This window comes from Dermacentor variabilis, chromosome 1 (assembly GCF_050947875.1).
Source record: "Dermacentor variabilis isolate Ectoservices chromosome 1, ASM5094787v1, whole genome shotgun sequence".
Lineage (NCBI taxonomy): Eukaryota > Metazoa > Arthropoda > Arachnida > Ixodida > Ixodidae > Dermacentor > Dermacentor variabilis.
The window spans coordinates 200,055,895-200,082,242 of NC_134568.1; the positions used below are offsets into that span (position 1 = coordinate 200,055,895).

Genomic DNA, 26,348 nt, shown 5'->3' on the forward strand with positions numbered 1-26,348 from the left:
CTTGAAGACATACCAAGCGGTCTGCACGTACCCAACATTCTTAAGCAGATGCCCCATTTTATTCCTTTCATCACTTTCCGCACTTCCATGTAAAAAAACAAAAAAAAAAAACAAAACAAAAAAACACAACCAAACTTGCCTCGGCTTTATTATTTGTAGGCTTCATAATGGTTTTAATCAACAACATCAAGGGCGCCTTTCGATTCTTCTCGTCTGCACTCATGGGCACGCAACAAATGGCGAGCGGCAACGATAGTGGTCACGTTTACACTAGCAACAGTGTGAAGGCAGTTTGGCGTCAATGAGGGAAGCATTCACGGATGGCTTCGACAGAAGGAAGCCCTTTCCGTGTGCAGTGGAACGCAACGAAGCTTTCGCGGCCCGAAGAGTGGGACGCTCCCGGAAATCAAACTTGCCCTGACGGAGTTCATACGCCAGCAGCTGTGATCTAGCTGTGAGCGTGGAGTTTATGCAGGCAAAAGCTAAGGAGCTTGCAATAGCAAAAGGGCTACTGAGCTCCGCGTTCAAAGCAAGCAAGCACTGAATTTATCGATACATGTGCCGTGCTGGTTTTTGCTTACGCCGCCGAACTTCGATTTCGCAAAAGCTGCCCGAATCATTTCAAGAGCTGCTTGTGGCTTTCCAGTGCCACGTTATTTCGCTGCGCAAGTCCAAGAACTTCCAGCTAGGGCAAATTGGCAATGCTGACCAAACGCCGGTTTATCTGGACATGCCATCCCTCACCTTGCATGAAAAGGGCTCTAAACAAGTTTGTCCGGTCAACTGGCAACGAGATGCCATGAGAAAGGCAGGACGAACGAGAGCCTTGTGCTCGACTGGATAAAGTCAGTTTGGTGTAGGCGGCCCGGCGCACTTGTAGTTCCCGTCCATCCTCATGCTGGACGCATTTCGTTGCCATTTGGCCGACTCAGTGAAGAGGCTGTTGCGTGAATCTGGCACTGAATTCGTCATTATCCCAGTTGGGACGACGTCTCAGCTGCAGCCTTTAGATGTTTGCATAAACAAGCCGTTCAAAGACGTGGTCAAGCGGTGTTGCATAGATTGGATGCGCAGGATTATGCAGGTGAGCCTGTAGTGACGCCGACCGGGTGGCTGAAGCGGGCTTCGCCAGTCGCATTATGCAAGTGGATTGGGAACGCATTGGCCAGCATACCAGAGGACTTCGTGCATCGCGCATTCAAGAAGTGCGGCATCAAGAAGCCACTCGATGGCACAGAGGATGAGTACCTCTGAGAAGTATGTCCGACAAAGAATTATCCAAAGAGAGCACAGCTGAGGAAGACGGTGATAGAAGTGCGGAGTGCAATTTAAATGTTTTCAAGTTTTCCTAACTCTTATTATAACGGACTTTTTTTCCCATTTCGCATCCCAAAAATTTCACCTCGTACTATATGCGGATTCATATTATATGCAGGTTTGTACGGTATATGATACTGCAGGGGACAGAAAAGGCTGGTTAACAAAATTGTTGAATACTCTCGGAATCTGAGCTTCAGGTAGTAGGTTCAAAACTCGTCACTGCCAATGTTTTGCTTTAGATTCGCGAGTTGCAGATATGGTGCTGCCTTGTTCTTCACTTTCACTAGTAAAACTGGCAATGTAAATAGACAAAAGTCATGATTACAAAATTTTGAGAAACATTGCATAGAACTGAGAAGCACCGTATATTAATCTTGACGCTGCACCATAGGGCAAAAAGAATGTCCATCCGAATTGCACTAAACACACCAACACGACACATCCAACAATGGCGTGGCAGAGGCTGCAGAAGCAGAGGCTCGCGACGAGGGGGGCCCACGGGCGGCAATGCAAGCGCAGCCGTGTAGTATGCTTTCCCACAAAAGAATGCTTTTTGTGCATGTGACCAGATTTGGTGAACAGGGGCACAAGCAGTACATTCAATTAGACACGCAACTCTGCTCCCCTAGGGGAATATATACAGTAAGTCTACGATGTGGCAGAGGCAAGCACCATCTGGAAGTGTTGCAAGAAGCTGGGTGCCCCGCTTTATGGCCTTTGAGATTTGCATGCACCGGCGTGCGCAAATCTTGGGAGGCCATGGCCGCTCTATGAATGGTAGAAATGCTGGAAATGGGGTTTGTGTTGTGAATTTGTTTAACAGAGTTATGTTTTCTCATACACCCAAATTACAATCAGACGCTATCATGTCTGTAGGTTGTTTGTAAGTTGTACTTCGATTTTTCTGACATATTTTACCTTCAGAAATTCAATTACTTCAGTAACTTCCTTTTGCTACATAGAGGGCCTACGTGGTTGAGTATGCATGGGTCAAAATTAATTTTGTAAAAATGACGCCGACGCTGACTTTTCTGCGACATGGGGCTGCGTTATCATATTATATTATCGCGTTAATAATTGTGTAAGTGAGTGCCGGTACCCATGATCCTGTAGATTACGTACCAACATGGCAGTGCCCATAGAGTGCAGACTGCCCGCTGCGATGTGAATTTGCGCTATTACTTGCTCTTTGCCTCGACACCAAGAAATAAATGGTGAAATCAGCCCTTGCATAGTCTCGTCTTGTGCTGTGGGCCAAGCATTAAGCATGTCTATTAGGCATCTGAATATTGAGATCGGGTGTAGTTTAGTGCGGCTAGGACTATAGAGGCATTGTTGAGTCATGAAGGAGCCTTAATTTTCAGTAAGCAGATGGCTGCCACTGCATCAGCACTGGTGATGCGTTAGAAATGCGGAATGTCATAAATAGCCAATTGTTCACTGTATCATTAATTTACTACTCCATTCTAGTATGCTATGTGATGGTGGCCGCAAGCAAATGCCAGAGTCTCTGCAGATGATGTAGCGCTGGTCAACATATATAAGGGGGTTTGCCCTTATTAATGGATAAGGAGGTGGTAAGGAACTGCTGAGAAAGCATATAGATGAAGGAAGGTCTGTCACATTCAGGTTGGTTGGTTAAAATACCGAAACTTTTTTGTGTGATCAGTTGTGGAACTTATATCGACAGGATGGCAAGCAGACACTGAGCGCAGGCTGCAGTGCGGATGAACACATTTTCAGGGCATACGGCCTTCCTTTTGGCCAAGGAGTCGTACAGCTTCCAAAGTGCTGTAAACGACTTGTGAGATGAAGTATAGTTCAGGTAGTTTATCACCTAGCAGTGTAGCACTGTTTCTGCATTGTAGCTGCCTGCAAGAATTACTGTTTTTGCAGGTGGCAGACTCCATCTCAGCTGCACAAGGATCATCTGAAGGTAACGAGCCTCAAAAAGATGTTGCACAAGAATTGTTTGAAGGAAACGAGCTTCAAAAAGATGTTGCACAAGGATTGTTTGAAGGAAACGAGCCTCAAAAAGATGTTGCACAAGGATTGTTTGAAGGAAATGAGCCTCAAAAAGATGTTGCACAAGGATTGTTTGAAGGAAACGAGCCTCAAAAAGATGTTGCACAAGGATTGTTTGAAGGAAACGAGCCTCAAAAAGATGTTGCACAAGGATTGTTTGAAGGAAACGAGCCTCAAAAAGATGTTGCACAAGGATTGTTTGAAGGAAACGAGCCTCAAAAAGATGTTGCACAAGGATTGTTTGAAGGAAACGAGCCTCAAAAAGATGTATCAGGGGAGCAAAAAGAGCGTACTCAGAACTTTGGGATTAAGGAGCCTCTGTCTGTTGAAGGAGACAGGCATAGGCTAGTTCTTCATTTGGATTCTGGAGCAGAGAGCAACTTCAACACATTCCAGTTCTGGCGGGTGCCTATTCCAGAGGTGGGTTATCTGCTTGAATTTAACCCTTTTGTGTGTTCAGAGTTTTAAACCATTGCAGCGCAGGCTTCACTAATAATGCTCTAGTGAGCTTTCTTCCGCAAGAAGATAATTTAATATCGGTTGCCAATTGTGCTAAATGATTTTTCATCCATGAAGAAACAGGCATAATTTCACCTCTGCTTCCTTAGCATGCAAATTTAATCGTGATATTCATTTTGGTTAAGAAAATTTTATGTTTGGATTAGTGAAAATTCTGGAGTCTGCAGTTTGTGACTGGGGCTTTTGTCATTCTGCTACCTAGGTGGAAGTGGACATTGAGTTTTTAGGAGATCGGGCTACAGCTGTACATGTCAGGGCGAAGTCTCAGGACCAAGACGACCGTTGTTTCTCTTCTGACCTGAGTGTTGAAGTGCTAGGTGGTGATTTCCAGCAGAGTGCTACCATGGCTGTCTCATCTGCAGGCCAAGACGGCACAGTTCCTAATGAAAGGTAACATGTAAATTTTCAGGGTTTACTAGGCTGGACCTTGCTACTCGCAATATCCACCAGTGATTTCCTTAGGAGCTACCTAATTTAAAGAAAAAGCAAAAAAAAAAGAAATTTGTGTTTCAGGCATTGTATGCTTAAGTTACGGGGACTTCGTTTGCTTGACCAGTCTGTTGGTTCTAAAAAGCACATTATAGGTTTGCCACCTCATTGGTTCAGTTGATTTGTAACCTTCACCCTGTTCTGTTGTGTAATTTTCAGGCTCTCTGGTGATTCAACTCTAAGAATTAGGACGGCCTCTTTATCTTCGCTGACATCTGCCGATCAAGAATGTAACCTCTTGCTTTCTTCTTCAGTCACGGAAGCTTCTGTGGCTTTTAATGAAGCTGGTGAAGTGGCAGGTGAGCTCTGTGAAATTGAAGTTATTGCTGCTATACCAAGAGTTTGTGCATACCATATTTACTCGAATCTAGGCTGGCCTCGATTCTAAGCAGACCCCCAAATGTCCGAAGTGTGGAAAAAATACAATTAAAAAAAAAAATATTTATTTGAATCTAGGCCGGTCCCGAGTCTAAGCCTACCCCCGAAATTCTGAAGCCAGAAAAAAAAAAAAACTTACCTCGACATGTAGGTCGAACAAAAGAAAGTTGACAGCATTCACAAAATAACAGGATTTATTTAATACGCACATGCCGAGCTCACTCTATGTCGTCAGCACTGTCAGCCTCGTCCCTGTGGCCCAGGCCACACGTACGCTTGCAGACGCGCCCATGCATACGCAGACAGTGCAGCACAGCTTGCACACACTGAAATGCAGCGTGATCTTGGTGAACAGCTACTCTATTATCGCGCATTTATTTTGTTTATCGGTCTCATATCCTTGTTGTGGCACATGCAAAAAGCATCCCCTGTTGCCCCCTGCAACGACAGACTTTCTTCTCGTGGATGCTGAAGTCTTACCTGGCTTGAATGTTTGACGGTGCCTCTGCGGCTAGCACAACTTCTCGTTTGAAACTATAATTGCATCGCCTGTTTGGTGCCATTACGATAACACCATGGTATGGGCCACACTGCACTGTGATACGACAGGTCAAAATAGCGATGTCGCTCATGTACTTCAGTTGGCTACAGGTGTGGCTAATAGCAGCTGCGATACTGACTTTTCTAGGTGGCACTAGCTATGCACCATATTTATCATTTTCAGTTACTAACGGGCACGCTTTTTTAAAATCCTGAAATCTAAGCAGACCCAAGAGCTTTATATATGATTATTTGAAAAAAAAAGAAAAGAAAAAACTATCTGCCTAGGTTTAAATAAATACAGTAGTATCCAGCTCATGCACGTGTGTGCACCTTGCAAAATAAATTCTACTAAATTCCTGTTTTTGATTTAGAGCATAATGAATGTCCCTTCAATGAAACTTCTGGCACAAGTTTGGGCATGACATTTGCGGCATATTTTGAATGTTCAGCAACTTTGCTCTTGTCTAAAAAGCCGCCATTGTGTGTTTAGTGGCACATGCTATGCCGTGCATTGCAGTCCCTTAATAAAATGAGCATGCTGCGTCTTCATGGGGGTAGAGTAGACTCCGGAGTGTCAAACTAAAAAGCACTGTTAATGGCGCATGATTAATTTCCAGCAGAACACAATGTGCAAATTTCGTTGCGATCAGTAGATGTAAGAAAATATAGCTAGAGATTTGCTTTAATGGAGGGTAGGCTGTATAGCATATTCTGTCCACACATGCACATTGTTTTGTGGCTTTTGTGTATTTCTGTGCATAGGTGGCATTGTTTCCTTTTTTTTTCCTGGCAGGTGTTCACAAAATAAGGATGAGCAAGTTAAAAGAGATAGCAGGCTGTGAAAACACTCTCCTTTCTAAATCTCTCAACAGTGGTTCCGATAGCTGGTCAGCACAGGATCAAGTAAGAAATGATTTTGCTATACGTATTTTGTTGAGCTTACGAAATCCGAAATAAATGGCATTTCTCTAGAAATGCCACATGATCATTGCACTTTGACAGTCAGGATAAGAAACTTATAATTGTTTACAGCTTTGAAATGGAGCCAAACCTCGATATAATGAAGTTGGCAAAGTGTACACGTTTCACTCCATTATGTTGAAATTTGCATTTTATCAGTGGTGGTCCACCTGTGCCATTTGTGCCATTTTGATACAATTTGACTGGCGTGCTCCTGGCTGCATCCACTCAAGTGCCATTTGGGCCAACTGTGCAAAAGTGCGGTGCTTTCACAGCAGTGCAATGTTTTCAATAGGGTTATGAAACTACAATCAACGACTGATTTTCCAGAAACCCGATTTTTCAGGCATGTACAATAATTCGGATGCCTTCGCGGCACCACCACATATGCCAGAGTCTGTGTATAAGAGCATCCGAAATGGCAGACACAAAAACCTTTTGCCGTCCGATTTTCTGGACTTGTTGCCATGACCGCAGGTTCAAAACAGCATTGATCGAAGCCACCACCGCTGCCATTTTGATTACTTTGCCACCTCAGAACAGGCACTCTTGCATGCAGGTCCGCTGGCAGCCATAGCTACCACCGCGACAACGCTAGGCCTAGCTATTTCGAAGTTTGCTACCAAGCTTCTTACTGTTCGGTGCCGTGTTATTCATTAAAACAATTCGCCATTGCTAGGAGTGGCACCGACACTGCCTTGTAATTGTCGCCAATGGTTTCGAAGCTTGGAAAGCTCGACACATTACATAATGCCAGTTTCCGTAAGTCAGCTTCGCCTCAATATAGAAGTGTTACGTGGTGAAGCATACACAAAGTATTGGGGTGAAGCACACCAAGAGTGGGAAGCAGCAATTGTTACGGGACACAGTATGCATTCCGTAATTATACACGCACACACCCACTGTCTCCTGTCATAGTACAAGCACAGTTATGCTTAATGGTTGTACTGGCAGGCCTTCAGAGCTATTTCGGACGTGCCTGTGGCAGCTTGAGCCCTTGGGTAGTAAAAGGTAGTGCTTCAAAAGGCCGGTCTGGTATCTGCAACAAAAGCTATGGTTTTATGCTGAATGAACTCGTATCTACATTCAACGACCGATTTTTCGGACCATCTAGGGAACGTAAAAACGTACGAAAATTCAGGCAGTCCAAAAAAATGAATGCATGCAAAAAAACGCAGCTTTTCTTCTTTTTTTATTGGATCTAGAGGGTAAAGGGCAAAGTACCAGGCTTCCGAAACCCTGCCAAAGCATCAGTGAAGTCGCTATAAGAAGAGGCGTTAAAAAACTCTGTATGCAGCCGACTGCCAGTTTATTATGTACATGTGCATCGTCGGGCAGCCGGTGTTATTGCTGCAGTGGCTTGAAGAACTTGTTGATTGTTGTTTGGACGGCGTTCCGGTTGGATGCGATCATATTCGCCTCGATCTGAGCAAGGGTCATGTCAGCACTACACTGATGAGTCAACAGTGCTCATGTCAACTCAGCGCTTGTAGGCGGCGCAGGCATTGGCTCCTCATTTTCAACATTGGAGTCTTCCCCGACGGTACTGCTTTCCGCGCTTCGATGCCATTGGCGAGGACGACGAAGACTGAGTGGGAGCCATCGAAGGCAAACAGTGGACATAGCCAGCGTGGCCAGACCAAATCGGTGTGTGACTGCTAGATTCGGCTAGTTGTGATTCAAAGCGGTGATATGCTTCGGCTGCAAGTGTATTTCCTTTGCAAGGGCGCTGTGCGAGGAGCCAAAGGACCTTCCGTCGCGTCAAAAAGTCCGGAAAATTGGACGGCGGGGGGTTCGAGCGTCCGAAACTTCAGGTGTCCTTATACATTGATTCTATGGGGCTCGTGGCGGTGCCTTGAAGACGTCTGAAATATCGGGCTTGTCCGAAAATTTGGCCGTCCGAAAATTCAGTCGTTGACTGTATTCGCAGAGGCGGCATGACACACTGGAAGCCAACAAACCGCCTCGCAATGAACGCGAGTGTACGGGATGGTACGAATATTGGTCTCAACCGCCATCACCATCTTTGTGACACACCATGCGGAGGTGTAATATGCGTAATACACATTTTGTCTTGTGCTTTAGGTAAAGCACATCGTTCATTTGGAATGCACAAAGGACATTTGCCATCACTTTGTTTTGTATCTCACAGTGCAAGTTGTTCTAGCTCTTGTAATCTTGTCTGTCTTGCACCCAGGTGTGCATGTCTTGGTTCCCGTTAGGCTCCAAATTTTTAAGTTTATTGCCTACCCAAATGTGTTTGCAACACAGTATGGTTTGTGGGAAGACAAGCTTAATTTGTTGCTGTTGGCTTTGTGTCTTGCTTCACTCATGAACAGCACTTGCTGATTGCACAGTAATGACAAGCTTTGCCAAATGGCTACAGATTACTGCTGTACTACTCCAAATGTTCCAAAAAGACAATTTTTCTGCTCTGAAACTGCTCTAAAATGCTGGTGTGGCTGCTCCTAAACTGCTGCAGAACGACATTTTTCCTGCTCCAAAAATTCCTACAAATCCTAAACTGGCTTGACTACCACTGATTTTATGCAATTACTGTTGGTTTTGCATTTTTCTTGCACGGAAGGGGCCTCAAGATTTTTTGAAATATCGGGCAAGATAAGATTTCATGCTGTGTGGACATCGTCAATTGAAGCCTGCGGCACTTTAGTGTCCACGCTGCCCTTGCATCTGAGTCGCCTGCAGTGGGACGATGCTGTTGTGAAAAGTGCAAGCAGCAAGGAGTGAACACTTTGTCTGCTGCTTGCTTAAATGTATCTCCCAAACTCTACATTACGGGAACTCCAGCACTACATTCAACCCACGGCATACAACGTTCAGGGCATGATAGGATATTAACATGCTTGGTCTTTATACAGAACATGATAGCGGGAGATACCTGCTGCGTCCGTGACAGTTTCTATTTATTGCTTTGGTATTTCTGTGGCAGTGACATTTCGTTATACTGAAATCTTGTATAAACACACTTCAGTAGATTGAGCTTTGGAATACATGGCGTTCTATGGACAAGAAGTTATAGAAAGCTACGTACTTCATTATACTGAGAATATTGTTATATGGAATGTTTGTCATCTGATTACCCTTAAATGCTGTACCGTATTCTCATTCGTGTAATCCATACAAAAAAAAAAAAAAGCAGAAAGGGAATGTCGGGGATGCAGAACTGCTTGCCTAAGTGGCTCTGAATGGGTTGTAAATCTGCGAATGGAGACTATTTTTCCAAAAATGTGAGCTTTGTTGTATGCAGTTATTTCCCTGGGTTATATGCATCTTTTTTTTCTTCCTGGGCTGTTGTAATTGGGGGTGCGGATTATATGCAGTGGTAGATTATGTGAAAAAAAATATGGTATTTGGTGCTCTTACCACTCATCTCTTAAAGGGGCCCTAAAACAGTTTTTGAACAAACAAAATGCCATTCTGTCGTAGAAGTTGCTGGAAAAATTTGAGCCAAATGTTACTGCATTGCATGCATCAGGGAATTTACTCAAACACAGCAAAAGAATGCTTAATCTAATTTCCCCACTGTCTTCCTGCAGTGTCATTGAAAGCCGTTGGCCAACACTGTTGGTTGATTTTGTGATTGTTGGAGAATTCTCTGTAATGCGTAATCGCTAATTTTAAATTAAATAGAGGAACATAGAGTATAACCTCGCTGATATGATCCTGTTCTGCACAATCTCTATTGAGAACACAAAGAATGACCCAATACCGTTGCACTTCTTCTAACCGGTTCATAGGCTCTTGAAAAATGCAATGTTTTGGCACCAAGGTTTGTGACATTCCCAAGCTGTCACTAAATCCCATGTAAACAAGGAAAAGGCACAAGGTGCCTGTGATGAGAACTGTAGCCACTCGTCTTCCCTGCAATACTCTGCCCACCCGTCTGATGCCAAAATGTAGCCGTGCACTCGGTTTCTTATTTCACTACAAGCAAGTCTCCCTCCATGCTGCATTCAGTTATTGCCACCAATCCTCTTGCGATAAGCATCTTCACCTACCGGTTCCACAGTGTGTGGCGCATAATGCCGTTATAAGAATACTGCACGCTTTTAATAAGTGGTAACCCAAACATGCCACCGTTCCCTGCATCAGGTGACGTGAAGTGAGCGTCGCATTTCACTCTGGCGGCATCACACATTGTGGTCCATGGAATGCTGTGTTGGCGATGACAACGGCTGTCTCTGGCCACTCGGTCCCTACCAGCTTGGCGCATATCGGCATCTCGTCTCGTGCTGTAATGATTCACACAATGATCTCAAAGACTGGAAAATATTCATCTTTGCGCTGCGCATAGCTGCATCTGTTGCGTGTCTCCGAGATGGCAGTGGTGTGCTGCGTAGTGTAGTCTACTGAGGCAGCCATGGGGTGCCGTGACGAGCCCTTTCACTGCCACAACACACCTTTTGGCCGGGGCTTTGCTATCCTTGCTTCTCTATTGTGTAGCTTCAAGTGCGCTAGCGGACACAAAAAGAGAGAGAAAGGCGTGTATCGGTGCAAGAAGTCCACTCATAGTTCAAGGATTTGAAAAATGTGTGTGGCATGTGATTCATGACATGTCGTCATTTAATCATGAAGCCATTTTATGAGAAGTTATAAAAGTGTTTCATGGCCTCTTTAAGGTGTAGTGCACTTTACAGAAAACCGTTTTTCAGTAAAAGTGTAAATTGAAATATCCTAACGCGTATGAGGTGGTTATTTATCAATTGTTTTCCGTGTCTTGCATTCTAGGACATCGTGCCTGTGCTCTTGCTAGAGCGGTACCAGACCATGACCGACCCTGCCTTGGCACAAAATTTGGACTCTGAAATAGGGCGTCATTGTGCCCATAGCCTACCTGCCGTGGCACTTACTCTTGGTCGCCATTATTGGCCTTGTTTACGAATGACCTACCGCTGTTTAGTGTCTGATGTACAGGTTTGTGCAAGTTTTCACCTGCATGCTCAAAGGTTGTTTTATTAAACTGAATCTAACCTGTTTCTGCATCTTGTGGTTTGAAGGGCAATGTTGTTACTTACATAATTATTGCTTGTAAAGTGCTCACAAGTGTAAACATTAATGGGACATATAAACACGTGTAAGAGCAAATGCACACCACAGTTGTGCACAGATTCTGCATAGTTGTTCTGGATGCTTCTTTATATTGTATCCTTTGGTAGTTTATGCTTTCTTTTATATATTGATGTATGCCTTTCATAGTCGTTTGCTACATTTATTGCGAGACAGTGCATAAGTACATTGGAGGATGGGGCAGAGTGTGTACGAAGGGTTTCTAGGCACTGTGTGAAGGCTTGCAGTTTTGGGTTAGGCCAGAAATTTAGGGAAACTCTGCTGTATGGTGTGCTAAACTTGTGTGTTGTTGCCCAGAACCAACTGCTTATCTTGAATCTTTCTTTTTGGCACAGTGGAAGGTGCGACACATTGTGGCATCCTGCTTGCATGAGCTAGCCACTATCCTGGGCCCCCAAATTGCTTCGCGGGACCTGGTGCCAAGCTTTGAGGGCTTCGTACGGGATGTGGATGAGGTGCGAGTGGGCCTCTTGGAGCGGCTTGCACCGTTTTTACGGGGTTTGAGCAGAGGAGACCAGCGTCGCTCATTGCCTTTGTTAGCCGACTTCCTCTGCATGGATAACCATCGCAACTGGCGCTTTCGCTTCACTCTTGCTCGGTGTGTTGGTTTTGAGTTCTATTTGTACTCTGAAGTTTGTAATAGTTCCTATTGCCTTGCTTCACTCAATGGTAAAACCAAGGCTGTTTTGCATGTAGTATAAGCCATTTTGCCACTGCGCCTGCAGTTCACAAGTCTGTTGTATGTGGTTTTAATTTTGTGAATATGAGCAGTTGTTTGCCATGGTGAAGTGTGTGGCAGACCATTTTGTTGCAACTAATGCAGCCAATCCCGGGTATATTGAACCCAAATATATTGAATTGTTGTCTATATTGAACAGTTGCTACACTCCTTCGAAAATACCATATAAAAGTACATAGCTGTACTACAGTCGAACTCTACTATATCGAACCCGTTTACATAGAATTATTCTATATATCGAACAATTTCTGAACACTGTATAGTTATAAGTATATATAGCAAAAAATTATGCTTACATCGAACAAAAATAGCAGTGACTCCCGATATATATCAAACATCAAGCGGTGAAAAAGTGCCCCAGAAGTTGGCTTTCCTTTGCCGTGGCGAGGAAACCTGGCGGCGCGGCTCCATCCAGCCGCTCTCCCATGCGCTTTCCTTATTGTGACAGCGCTGCCTCGGACGAGCCGCCGACACCCCCCTGCAAAAATGATCCTGGCCTGCCCGCAGCGCTTGCTCAGGCAGCCAATTGGAGGCACTTGTGTCCTCATCGCGAGAGGTGGCGCAAGTGCAAGTTGTCTCGCTGCTTTTCTGGTTCATCGTGTTTGCGCCTTGTCGACCTTCTCCCGCAGTGTTGCCTTGATGAAGTGGCAGAATTCGCCTTTCGTCGTGAAGCTCGAAATCATAAGTCAGGTCGAACACGGTGAGAATTCTTATGTCCCTGCAGTGTGCAAGATACCGAGGAGCACTCTCAGCACGATCTTGAAGAATAAGGGGGAGATTAGGGCTAAAGCGGGACAAAATCTTGACCCAGTGCCATGGCACCCAACGTGTACGCACGGCCATGTACAAGTGGTCCATCGGAAATTGCTTCATAAATGCCGGCTTCCGTGTGCTCGGTGATGTCTGTAAATTCTGATAAATACGACGAAGCCGTTGCCAGTGGTGCCGAACTTTGGAGCGAGCTGTCAACTTTGGGAAGCCGTTGACGAATCGATGTTCGACGAATTTGTGATTGCAGATGATGCTGTCGCGACCACGAGAGGGCCCGGGAACAGACTACAATGCTGACATCGTACCGAGCACAAGTGAAAGTGGGTGCAATGAGGAAAACGACTGTCCTTTGCCTACACCCTCCGAGGTGATTGGTGCACTTGCACTAGTCCGGTTCTTCTGCATGGAAGGTTGCGGCCTCAGCTGCTCAGTCCTTGGACAATGTGGAGAAGTGCGTGTGTTGCAGGCAGCGAAATTGCCTAAGCACAAGAAAGTACAGGACTATTTCATGGGAAACTAAGCTAGTTTCATCAATGAAATGATTTTATAAATTGTATGTGCTTTTATGACATCCAATTCTTTAGCAGGCTTATGTCGAATTATGCTCTGTATCGAACTGATGGCGTGTTTTTGGAGGTTTTTTACATGTACCGAGCCACTCCGCTGCAAGTTTACTTCTCTTGTCAAACTAGACATTAAATCTGTAGGGCAATACATACATATCCTGGAGCAAAAATGAGCATGCTGGTTGTCTGTTTTGCTTTCTGCACGTATGGTTCGCTCATGTAGGCTGCGGCCGTTTGTTATTGGCAAGAGCAGGTGGCCACTTTGTTCTAAGAACGTGAAAGGCCTCCCAGAGTAATAAACGTTCCACGGAAAAGCATGGATGACTAATTGTAGATGGCTGCACCACTGGGTGTCTTGTTACAAGGGCTTTTTCTGCAGTTGGCATTTTGGGGCTCTGCATCCGAACAAAACAAACTTGATCCTAACCCACACTTGTACGGATTTTCATGCTACAGTTTAGATTTAACAAAATCGCGAAATCGCGTGTACACACTCGGTGCCGAAGCAGTGGAATGTGTCTCATTCATGCTTGTAGGGTTGCATTTGAGTGGGAAAGCCACTTTTGCATCTAACGTCTGTGTAGTGTCTGCAGTTGCCAATGGAGCAGCTAGATGGGGAGGGCCATGAACTGCTGAAGTGGCATGTGTGATGACACTGGCACCTCATGTGGATTGGCTCCAACAGGAAAAGAGCAGAGCCGATACTAAAACGAAAACCTCGACAAGTTGCCTGATGTACAGTCGAACTTGGTTATATCGAACTCGCAAAAACACATGTATCAGTTCCATATAGGGCATAATTCCATATTAGCCTGCTGAAGAATTGGATGTCCTAAAAGCATGTACCATTTATAAGAGCACTTTCTTGAAACTAGCTTCGTTTCGCATGAAATAGTCTTGTATCTGCTTGGGCAACTTCGCAGCCTGTAACAGCACGCTCTACTCCACATTGTCCAAAGAGTTCGATCAGCTGAGGCCGCAGCCTTCCACATTTGTACAAAAGCACTGGACTAGGGGGAGTGCACCAGTCACCTTGGAGGATTTGGGCAAAGGAGCGTCGTTGCTTTCCTCATTGTGTGCACTTCTACTTGTGCACGGTACTGTCTGTAATGTAGTCTTTGTTTTCAGGCTCTCCCGTGGTCGCGGCACCATCATCCGCACTCAAACTTGTCGATCGTTGGTCCTTCAACGGCTTCCAAAAATTGACAGCTTGCTGCAAACTTTGGCAACACTGGAAATGGCTTTGTCACACTCGTAACCATTTTCAGTCGTCACTGGGCAACCTGAAGCTGGCACCTCTGAAGCAGTTTCAGATGAACCACTTGTACACGGCCGTGTGTACGCGTCGTGTGCCACAGGCAGAGTCTCGTGTTTGTCTGATTTAGCCCTAATCTCCCCCATATTCAAGATCGTGCTGAGAGTGTACCTCGGAATTTTGTACGTTGCGACGACATCCAACTTCTTACCGCATTCGATTCGATTTGATTTTGGCGAAAAGCAAATTCTGCCGCTTTGCCCTAGCCATCACGGCAACACTGAGGGAGAACGCCCGCAGGGCGCACACACAACGAACAAGGACAGCAGCGAGGCAATGCGAACTTGCACCATCTTGCACGATGAAGGCACAAGATAGCTGTCTGAGCAAGCGCTGTGGCCGGGCCAGGGTAAATTTTTCCAAGAGAGTGTCGCTGACTCGCCCGATGTGGCCTGGTCACTGCAGAAGGAGCTGGTGGATGGAGCTGCGCCGCCGGGGTTAACCACTTTCGAGGTGTGTCGACGAGTTTCCTTGCCGCGGCAAGGGAAAGACAACTTCTGGGGGCACTTTTGCACCGTTTGACGTTTAATATTTCGGGACTTGCTGCTATTTTTGTTCGATGTAAGCGTAATCTTTGCCACGTGTACTCATTGTAACTACCGTATTTACTCCTATAATGATCGCACTTTTCTGTCAAAAAAAAAATTGACGCTAATTCAGGGGTGAAATCATTACACGGGTTAAATTTCCCGGAAAAAAAAATAATATATATGCAGTAAAACCTCGTTAAACCGTACCCGCTTAAACAGTAGTTTCGTTTTAAAAGTAGTCAAGTCAAATCCCCGACTCAGCAGCCATTGAACATAATGTGTTTCGTATCCGCACAAACCGTACCAGCTTACTGCGTACGCATCGGTTAAAACGTAGCGTTTGAACTTTTCGTTGCGCAAACACGGCGCTGCGCCGTCTCCATCGGGCGGCCCGGCAGAACAACACTCCTCTGAGATCGGAACAACGGCCTCCAAGCGCCCTGTGCGTTTGCGCGTGAAGCCACATCAACATCATTTCGACGCGGTGCCAGAGAGCGTTATGGCACCGTGCAAGCGAGGACTCGCGTCGTTCCGAAGCTTGGATAAAAAAGACGTCGGGTGCTCAGCATAGAAGAAAAATTAGACATCGTCCGTGCTATCGAACGTGACACAAAGTCGGCGCTGACACGCAACAGGGATCTGCTGTTGACTACAGTGTGTGGCATTTGGAATGCGAAGAAGTTGCTCGGCAGCGCTGCTGCGACCGCGAAGATATGTCGGCTACGAGGTTCGACTTTTCGCCATCGTTGCCTCTGTTGTTGCCGAAGTGTCGACTAGCGACAGTGACGAGGACGACACGGAAAGCGATAGCACGGGCGATTCAGGCCCGACAGTGGCATAAGCTGCGCGTTGCGTCAGCCTCATGAATGCAATCGTCGCGACGACAATAGGGGCACGATAACGTAACTCTATTCCAAATGAAAATTATTCCAAACTCCGGCACCCGTAGTGAAAAAGGCGCCCCCAGGACTTCTGCAGCACTACTGCGCACGTGCACGGTGAATACGTAACGCCAACGAGGAATCTGCCGTGCGAATGTTTGCCGAAAAGAGGGGGCTGGCTGAAAAGCTGGCACGCAGCTTCAGTAAGTTTGAGGCCGCTGTCGTCGGCGTGCTAGGCCGCCGCGGCATCAAACGAAAATAACGCATTGTCGCGCGAAGTTAATAAATACATGTTTTTCCCCTTTCATCGCACTCTCTCAGAGTTACCGTTTTCGACAGGTAAGTGGACGATCTCATGCTATTCGGTTAAACAGTACTACCGTTTAGTACGTACCTTTCCCAAGCTCCAGCCAACTACGGTTTAACGAGGTTTCACTGTGTGTGTGTGTGTGTGTGTGTGTGTGTGTGTGTGTACATATATATATATATATATATATATATATATATATATATATATATATATATATATATATATATATATATATATATATATATATATATATTTATTCTATTTTGCGTTTGCTTCGGGATGACAACAGGTCAACAAATAGGCGGCTGTTGCTGTATATAGTGCGGGACACCAAAACAAAAATGGCAGCCGGCAGAGTGAGCCGAATGCAATTTTTTTTTCTTCTCGTGAGTACATTACGTGCTTTGAAACGGTTTCTTCCGTATCTGTAATGAATAATATCGTTAATATCTGCAAGTTTGCGGCAATAACCTAGCCATGTCCACTTTGAGGGGACAAACAGATGGGTGCGCTTAGCTGCCAGTGACGTAGAAACACACTGCAGGCATGCTGCGGAATTTTCCTTCACTACTATCCTAATACGGCACATTTCCGCTAAGGGTGGGCGAATATCTTAGCTGTGTTACAAGCGTCTGCGTATGAAAAGGGTACACTTCTATAATCTATCAGTGTAAACGTGCCTGCTATCGTTGCCGCTCGCGGTTTGTTGCGTGCCCATGAGTGCAGACGAGAAGAATCGAAAGGCGCCTTTTTTGTTGTTGTTGACCACAACCATTATAAACCTACACATAATAAAGGCAAGTGTGCTTGTAGTTTTTTTTTTTGTCGAAGTGCGGAAAATGATGAAAGGAAAATGGGGCATCTGTTTAAGAATGCTTAATGCGTGCAGACCGCTTGGTTTGTCTCGAAGAGTCGTTCGCGTAGTATTCAACAGATGGTAAGCGCAATGGTAAGCGCAGAGTTCTTCAATGCTTTTCTGGTCACGAAACTCCGCCGGCCGTTTTATACAGGGACAGAAGCTGCCGCTAGGGTCGCTGTTGTTAGCTTAGGGGCATTCCATGTCCGAACGCACCGCACTCGGCTGAAACTCCTTTACTGGTTTGAAGCAATTGTTAATATTTCATCAAACAGCTAACATTCTACTAAAACTCATATTTCGCCTTGCATACAATGCGGTTATTGCATGTGCACATGAAAAAGTTACAACGGCTACGATGGAGGCATTCGTGCCGACACAGCAATATTAAATGTATGTGTCGTTGCAGTGCAGTTCCTTATCTCAGGTAGAGGAGCATGAGATTATTTAAGAATAGATCGTTTGCTTGGGCTTGTGACATTGTGCAAGCCTAAGAAACTTGCCAACTTGCAAATTTAAGCCTTGCAGCGAGAGGTGAAGCAGCTCCGATCGCGGTAGCTATTTGCAATGAGATCGTCTACGCCGCAGGAGTTTGCTGCTGCTGCATTACAAAACAGAAAAGCTGCTAGATTTCCCGTATTTAGTTTACAAAAACTAACTTCACTCTGCTGCAACCTATCGCAGAAAGCATCTGCAACTGTTCAAAACGGAAACGACGAAGCTTTTGCAAGGCGACGTCTATGTGTCGCGTGAATACACGCTGATCTCTAACCTAGCCTTAACTCCGAGTTTGCAACCACTGCCTGTTCATTTCAAACGTGTAACCTTGACAAGTTCCTGTTACGTTGGCATTGCACGAACGAAAGTGCATCTCGCATTACGTTGTGTGGCTACGCAAGGCCACCCGTGCAGTTCTAATTTTCACGTTGGTTGCGCTTTCACAAATGTCTCGCCTTCTGGGACGAGTCCAGTTATCGCCCCCACTCCGTTTTGGCATGCTTCATAATGAGTGTGTTGCTTGGACGGACTACGCTTGCATGGCGTGAGGTTATGTAATGAAGACTGCACTGGGGCAACTTTATTAACGTACTGAAACGATGCCGTGTTTCACGTCGCTAATCTAAACAAAAAATAAGCCCACGTGTTCACAAGCATGACGCTGCTGCACTGCGGACTTGTTCAGTAAGCGAACCACATAACGTGGGCCAAAATACCCCAAAACATGTCAAGCTGAGAAGACACTAATGCTCATTGCGTCACAAGCTTAAGTATAATGGCACATTTCATTACGTATTTTCGTGAACATGACAATGCTGCACAAAAAAAATGCAGTAAACAAGGCAGAAATGGCAAAACACATATTGCCACGTGTAGTGACGTTACAATATTATGATGGAAAGCACCTAAAAGAAAAAACGGCAAGCTACGAAGTAGTTCTAATGAAGTACTTTAAAAATAGAAAATGAACATGGTTGACATAATAGCGAATGAAAAGAGGAAAATGCATTTCTTTACGATTATCTATCGCATTGAGAAAAAACAGCGAAAAAAAAAAAAAACTGCTGCTTGTTTGCATGGCTGAAACTGTTAAGGAAGCAATTCAGCACATCACTTTCTTGCCCCCACCAGCTGGCCATGTTGCGCGCTTACTTGCCCGTGAAAGTTTGTTCTTTTCTCTTGTGAAGAAATGCAGACGGCATCTGAAAAAAAATTCACAATTTCTGCCGTGGTGCCTAGTACACCAGCAGCCCTTCGAACAGCCAAGGAACGGCGCTGGGCAAGGACACAGCGTCTCCTTTCACAACGAACTTATCGCTTCGAAGACTCCGATGTGTTTCGAGTCGAATGTCGAGCCGCCAGCTTCCTGTCACGGTATTGCATGTTTCCACTTCACCCACTCATCCGCGTCACTGGGCAAACAAAATAACGATACCTCTTTGCTCGTACCTCTGTAACAGAAGCGGCAACGCAGTACAGATAAAAAAATTCTCGTGAAATGAGGAAAACCGACTGCCGATGCCGCCGGACGACTTGGACGCTCAGCCATTGAATAAAGAACCAACGGACGCAGCTATGTCTAGCCCCCACCGTGCTCCCAGCGCCGCCGCGTGGCAGCTGCGGCAACATAGCAAGCTCTCCCATCGCGTTACGGCGGAGTTTCGTGACCAGAAAAGCATTGAACGACTCTGGTACCGGTTAATGTTTCCACTTTTTGATGCGCAATCAGAGCGTTGCGTTGCTCCCATCGAGCAACCCGGCAGAACAATGAGCTTCTTGAGATCAGAACGGTGGCCTCCAAGCGCCCTGTGCGTTTGTGCGTGAAGCCGCGTCAACATCATTTTGGCACCATGCCAGAGAGCATTGTCGCGTTGTGCAAGATAGGACTCGCGTCATGCCGAAGCTCGGATGAGAAATACCGGGTGCTTCCCATAGAAGAAAATTGGACATCATTCGTGCCATTGAACTGGCACAAAGAAGTTGGTGTTGGCACCCGACAGGGATCAGCTATTGACAACGGTATGTGGCATTTGTAATTCGAAGAAGTTGCTCGACAGCGCTGCCAAGACCGCGAAAAGATTTCGGCTACGAGGTTCGACTATTTGCCATGGTTGCCTCTGTTGCCAAAGCGTCGCCTAACGACAGTAATGAGCATGACATGGAAAGCAACAGCACGGCCGATTCAGGCGTGACAGTGGCAGAAGCTGCGCATTACGTCAGCCTCGTGAATGCAAACGTTGCGACGAGAACTGCACCCCGCAATGAAAAAGGCACCCCGCGACTTCTGCAGTGCTACTGCACCTGTGCACGGAGAATGTGTAACGCCAACGAGGAATCTGCCATGTGAGTGCTTGCTGGGAAGAGGGCGCTGGCTGAAAAGCTGGCCCAGTTTCAGGAAGTTTGAGGCCGCTGTCAACGCTGCTAGGCTGCCGCGGCATCAAACGAAAATAAGACTTCTGTCGTGCAAAGTGAATAAATATCGCATGTTCTTGCCCCTTCATGCACTCTTTGAGTTAAGTTTTTGACAGGTAAGTGGGTGATCCGATGCCATTTCGGTACTACTGTTTAGTACATACTTGTTCAGATCTCCAGCCAACTGCTGTTTAACGGGGTTTCACTGCACAGTAAAACCTCGCCAATTCATATTTCACGGTACCAGAAAAAATGTCCAAATTAACCGAATGTCAAATTATTGAAAATATCAAGAAAACAATAAATGCGAGCACGCTTTTATTTACTCAATGAATGAGGAAATACTGTTTCTATTTTGCACAAAAGTAGTGCGGAAGCTGCAGTTCTCTTCATTGACTCTTGAAGCAGCGAAGGTCTTGCGGCTTTCTTCCCACCACGGCCGTGGCACACGCCTTCACCTGAGACACGCTTTTCACCACTGTGCGCACATATAGATTATTGCTGCTGCTCTGAAATGCACTGAGGTTTCAGATAGCCATATATTTCAAATTCAATCTCCTTCAGGTTTGATATATCCAGAATCAACTTTACATAATTGACTGACTTTAGACTAACTGTTGACTAACTTTTCACAAGTGCAGCAAGCTGAATATTTCACGAATCGAACAGTAGCAAATTTCTGTGATTTGTTTTTTGTAATGCCAGTGACTTCTGCATGGTCTCTTACTGCTGTTCATTTTATGCTTTAAATTTTGCTGTGGTAGCCTAAAATACGCTTAAGAGCTTTCTTCATTTGCTTTTCCATTTTCCTAACATTGCATTTGGGAAATTTAGTGGTGTACCAGTCATATTTGAGGCTAATGGCATTCGGTGCTAATGGCATTCAGTGCAAACAGAATGCAATGTGTAGACTTTTTTGTTCAAATAAAGACCAGTATGTGCAAAAGAATATATCTTGCACTGGAAACATGGCTGTGTTGATCGCTTACTATATATACACGACCATGCTTGCCAGGGTTAATCGTGCATGTGTCAGCGATGCCGAAAACTGTTGACAGCTGCTATTGCCAAGTCATCCATGGCGTGCAAGCAGAAACCCTGTGCTTGCCTGACTAATGGAACAGCATGCTTGTAAATTTGCAAAATCCTCTGAAAAAAATTTTTCAGAAGTTTTAGACAGTCAACAGAATGTCTGGTAGAATGCGGGAAGCATGCTAAGCAAAAACTGAGCCAAATACAAGTAAAGGTTCCGGCCCATGGCTCAGTGCTTAAATTTGCAGAAATCTCTGTGCTGGAAAATTGTGCAAGGAAAACGGTGTGCCATTGCATTCAACAGTGTTAAATTTGCAAATTTGTGCTTGGGTGTCAATTTTTGTGATAAACGGTAGCCAGGAATGGAGAATGTTAACCATTTCGTGCCTTTATGTCTGTAAACTACTAAAAAATTTCCCTGTTCACAAATGCATGTAGCTGTGAAGCAACTTCAAAAGTCAGAATTATGCGAGTTGGAATTAACTGGATTTCATTGTATCTCTTTGTATTCTCTTTGCTCTTTCATGCTCCTCTGAATGGCACTAATGAATCTTTGAGCATCTTTTATCAGCCTGGTTTGCACAACCTCAAGCATTTGCTAAAGTTGATGTGCAATTATTGTCTGTTCTGTGGTAACAGTCAGTTGTTCTTATTGTTATTTCTTGTGCAGGCAGTTGAAGGAGATAGCTACACTGTACTGTCCAGTGGATATTCATCAGTACCTAGTCCCCATTGTGAACGACCTGCTGGTGGACAAAGTGGCTGAAGTGCGTCACATGAGTATTGAAGCTGTAAGTTTGCTTCATGTTTTCTTGCAAAACAAAATGTAAAACCAAAGATAAGCCTAAACTTGGAATTCAATGAGTAGTTTCAATTCTCTACTTGTATTTCTGAGTCGCTAAGAGTTTAGTTAAACTCGCGTATAATGATATTGCCTTTGGCATATCCAGAAGCGGGGTTCTCCCCCTTTACCCCTTCTTGGGTGCCAACCCTCCGACAAGGACAGATGGAACTTCATGGCAAGTACAGAGGTCACAAACTGTTGGTGTAATTTTTTCCGGAATGATTTTGATTTTGACTGTGTCCTTGCTTTAATAAGCAGTGAAGCTTTCTGTGCATTCCAATTTTCTACTGTCGCTCAACGGTGACATATTTCAGATGCCTGATTTTTCGGACATGCCCGATAATTCAAGTGCCTTTACAGCACCACCGCGTACCCCGTAGAGCCAATGTATAAGAATGTCTGAAGTTTCAGATGCTTGAAACCCTTCATCCTATTTTCCGGACTATCTTGCCATGACTGCAGGTCCAAAACGGCAATAATCGAAGCCACCACTATCGTTATGTTTCTCTTGCTGCCTTGAACCAGCACTATCGCATGCCCATCTACTGGCAGCCATGGCCACCACTGCCACATTGCTAGGCCTAGCTGCTTCCACATTCACTATCAAGCTTCCTGCTGTTCAGTGCAGTGTTCTCCATTGAACAAATTCGTTGCTGTCAGCAATGGCACCGGCTCTGTTTTTGTCACCCTTGCCGATGTCATTGAAGCTGGAAAGCATGGCAAGGGGTCAAGCATTGCAGCATGCCGGTTCTTGAATGACGAGACCCACAAGTACATTTGATGGTCCCAGTATAGGAAATGTTGCATGGCGGCAATTTCATGCAACATGGGCAGGCAAGTACAGCCGGGAACCTGTTGTTGCGGGCACCCGCTGCTCTTAACCGTGCACGCCTTGTCCCTTTTATTTACATGGGGTATAGTGGTCGGAAAACGTGTCGTACGACTGCAATTTGGCTGTAGACTGGACATTGGGGCCAAGAGGTAGTGTGTTCCGGAAGAATATTAACCATTAAAAAAGCAGCGTAACTGTGTAGGATGAATTTTTGCATCCTGAATTGTGAACGTTGGTCGGGGAAATTGTATAAGAGATCGTGTGAACGAGGTTCTACTGTGTTCTTTAATTATGTGTGTGCACCTGCTGGTCTCTTGCAACAGTATGAACACTGATAAGCCTGACAAGTGTACTGGCAGGCCTTCAGGGCTATTTTGGACGGGCCTGTGGTGATTTCAGCCCGGTAGGGAAGCAGTAAAGGCAGGCATTTGTATTTTCGAACTGTCCAATTTTTCAGACATTTTCACTGGCCCTTTTTACCGCTCGCAAGAGCATTGATGGAGCACGCCCAGGAAAAGGAAATTCTAATTTACCATGAGTTCAAGGCATGCTCATTGAACGATGTGGCTAATAATCTATTGCACACTTCGGCCAACAATGTGTGACTGCAGCTGACTGAAAAGGGAATTGCTGGCAGCTGCTTCATGAAGGTTATGCTGTTTGAACTCCAAATCGGATTTGTCTAAATGCCCTTCTGCAGCTGCAGGTTTCGTCTGTGGTCTGTGTGCCTGCACTTGTCGATCGGAGTTTGTTGGTGTCTGTTTCCGTGGCCAGCTCCCACCAGCTTGGTATACTTGGCACCCGCACCGAGCGGGAGCATGAATATTTTTGCGACTACTGTGAAATCTCGATATAGCGAAATTTATGGGGCTGCCAAAATTCATTCATTATTTTGAAATGTTGCATTGAAAGCACTTGAATCGTAACTAAAGTGAATAAAAAACTGCCTACATCTGAAAGCAGTACATCCATAAGTGCGTTTTTACCCATGACGAGGACTCCACATAAATGACTGTAGCCACTCCTATCCTGTGTAGTCATCTTTGCCTGGTGCATCCACAGGTTGTATAGACCCTTGGGTCTGTTCAGTGGACGAATATGTGCCCAACAGTACATCTGCGCACCACACCAGCAGTCATAGACACCGCAAGATTACGTGCCACAGTTCTGTGCATCTTCTTTCTGCAGTAAGATGAATGCGATGCTGCAGGGTTATTGTATTTGCATATCGCAGATCTGCACATTATTGCTGGACATTACAGAAATCTCAAAGCATCCACAAATTGTATTGCTTTCCTTGTGTTATTTGCAGACTTACTTATCGATCTCGGGTTTAGGTGACATTTTAAGCAAACCCGCCCTTTCAACGGTGTATTTTCTTGTAAATCTTTCAAGATTGTTGTGATTGTGAATGATGTAGTGATGCGATTGCGTGGTTTGCATTGCTGTACCAACAGTACCGTTATTTGTTTCTATTTCGGTGGGTCGCTATTACTGCGGGTGATGGGGCTGGAGCAGATTTGTAAACACAGCCATCCAGGAATATCTGCTGCGGATAGTGACGCACCTCATTTTTGAATGTTTTTCACAACTTTGTAAGCCAAGTGTGTGCATTATTTCTGGATACAAATTAGTTATCAGTCGTTATTTTGAAATATTTGTAATTTTGAAGTTCATCGTACTGACCTATTTTTGCATTAAAACAGTAGGCTTTTGCAAAGGCAGGGGATTTTCCAGATTGTCATCTGGAAAAAATCTAATTCGAGGTTCATAGCAACTAGTTCTCTGTATCTAATGTTGCTTTCTTTGTGCTGACTAACACTATTGCCATTATATTGGTATTGCATCATTATACACAAATTGGTACCCCTTGTCAATGTTTGGGCTCATGCTTCGCTGTAGACACGCTCTCAATATATATGAAAGATAGAATTTGGCCAGGACATAAGGAATCCTTTGTTACAGGTAATGTCGTTGTAGATGACTGTATAAAATATGCAAATCTGAAGCTTATCTTAAGAACTATGCAATTCATGCAGTTTTTTGAGATCGTAAAAAGCAGGAATACAGATTTTTCTCCAAACCTGTGTTAAAAGCACAAGTTGCACGTGCTGCGGATCTATCTTTAATATACCGATTGCAAGGTTAATCTTTAAAAGCCTGTCTCGCCCGGCCACTGCACCTCACGCATGACAGGTTACTTTTTTATTAAGCGCATTTTTATTTAGGACAAGGTGAAAGTGGATGCAGTGTGGAAAGCATGAGTATGTGCCGTGCTGCCGTCGGTACACTTATGCTTCGTACTAGAAATTGCGCGTGAGCATGCCTGACCATGGGTCAATTACAAATGTGCTGTTTTAACGGCTGATTGTCGTGCATCGGCAACAGGGTGACCAGGCAGATGCTGTTTGATTCAGTGTGGCTTTTAGCTTTGTAAAACATCCCAGTCCTCTTGTTTGCGGAATGCCAGAAACTTGCCACGGCTCTGCTGCTACTCCCTTAGCATTTATGATTTTTTTTAATGATCAATGTCCGCGTGGGCACTTTCAGTCATCGCTGCACAAATACGTTTTCTGGCTTGAATGTGCATTATTATACAAGCGCTAATGAAAATTCATATACAGTCGAACCTTGATAAATTGAACAGTGCGGTGATTGCGAAATAGTTCAATATAGCCAGTATTCGAGATATAAGATCAAGTAAAAAATGCGTCAAAAACTTCCGCAAATCAATCGATGAACCAAGGGCGCGATCGGGGATGGTTGTTCGGAGCGCACATTTGGTTACGCCGTCTTCGTCAGCTGTGAACGTGTGGGCGATTGCGCTGCTCACAATTAGCCTAGGCAGCGCCAACTTTGTCCGTCACGTGAAGTCGGGGCAGCCTAGTCCAAATGTGTGCGGCTCAACCGAACGCGCACTTCGAACAACGATCCCCGATCGCGTCCCAATTGTGGTGCAGGTAATACGCACTTGAAGCTTCACACAATGCATTTTATTTGGCTGAAAGGCTGCTTGGCTGCTTCTTAATGGCGGCCGCTTGCTTAAACACGGGAGTCCTCAGCATAGTCTAAACGATCCACAAGTGATAGGCTGATGCCTTCTATTGCACCGCAGTAGCAGCGTAGAAGGGCTAAAGCAGCTACATCCTCTGTTGAAGTGGAGAGCGGGGCAACATCAGTGCTTGCGGGACCAACCTTGGCAGCGCCTTTGTTCGGCTGTTACTACTGCTGTGATCTCCACGTCCGCCAATCGAAGCATTTTTTAAACACTGTCAATAACTAGGTATTAAGTGGCGTTTGCCAACCCGTCTGAGTGAGCCCAGTGAGTGTGCACTGTCGAGAGTCTTTGTGGACGCAAACCACCAGTCCTCGCGAGGTGCGGCAGGCGCAGGATGCGGCACAGAGGAGGAGTCACTGTGACAAATGCAATGCCAGCGTTG

At 45.2% G+C, this 26,348-nt stretch overlaps 1 protein-coding gene across 7 annotated transcripts in view; it reads left to right on the forward strand.

Moving 5' to 3' along the window:
• The window catches only part of LOC142590832 (serine/threonine-protein phosphatase 4 regulatory subunit 1-like), a 125,137-nt gene that overhangs the window by 81,061 nt on the left and 17,728 nt on the right, over window positions 1-26,348 (forward strand). For all 7 annotated transcript variants that reach the window (XM_075703243.1, XM_075703237.1, XM_075703250.1 and 4 more), the window contains 7 exons: window positions 3,217-3,765; window positions 4,067-4,254; window positions 4,513-4,652; window positions 6,068-6,177; window positions 10,984-11,169; window positions 11,658-11,920; window positions 21,903-22,023. In XM_075703243.1, the coding sequence (XP_075559358.1) occupies window positions 3,217-3,765; window positions 4,067-4,254; window positions 4,513-4,652; window positions 6,068-6,177; window positions 10,984-11,169; window positions 11,658-11,920; window positions 21,903-22,023 (1,557 nt within the window). The remainder of the gene's footprint in view (window positions 1-3,216; window positions 3,766-4,066; window positions 4,255-4,512; window positions 4,653-6,067; window positions 6,178-10,983; window positions 11,170-11,657; window positions 11,921-21,902; window positions 22,024-26,348) is intronic.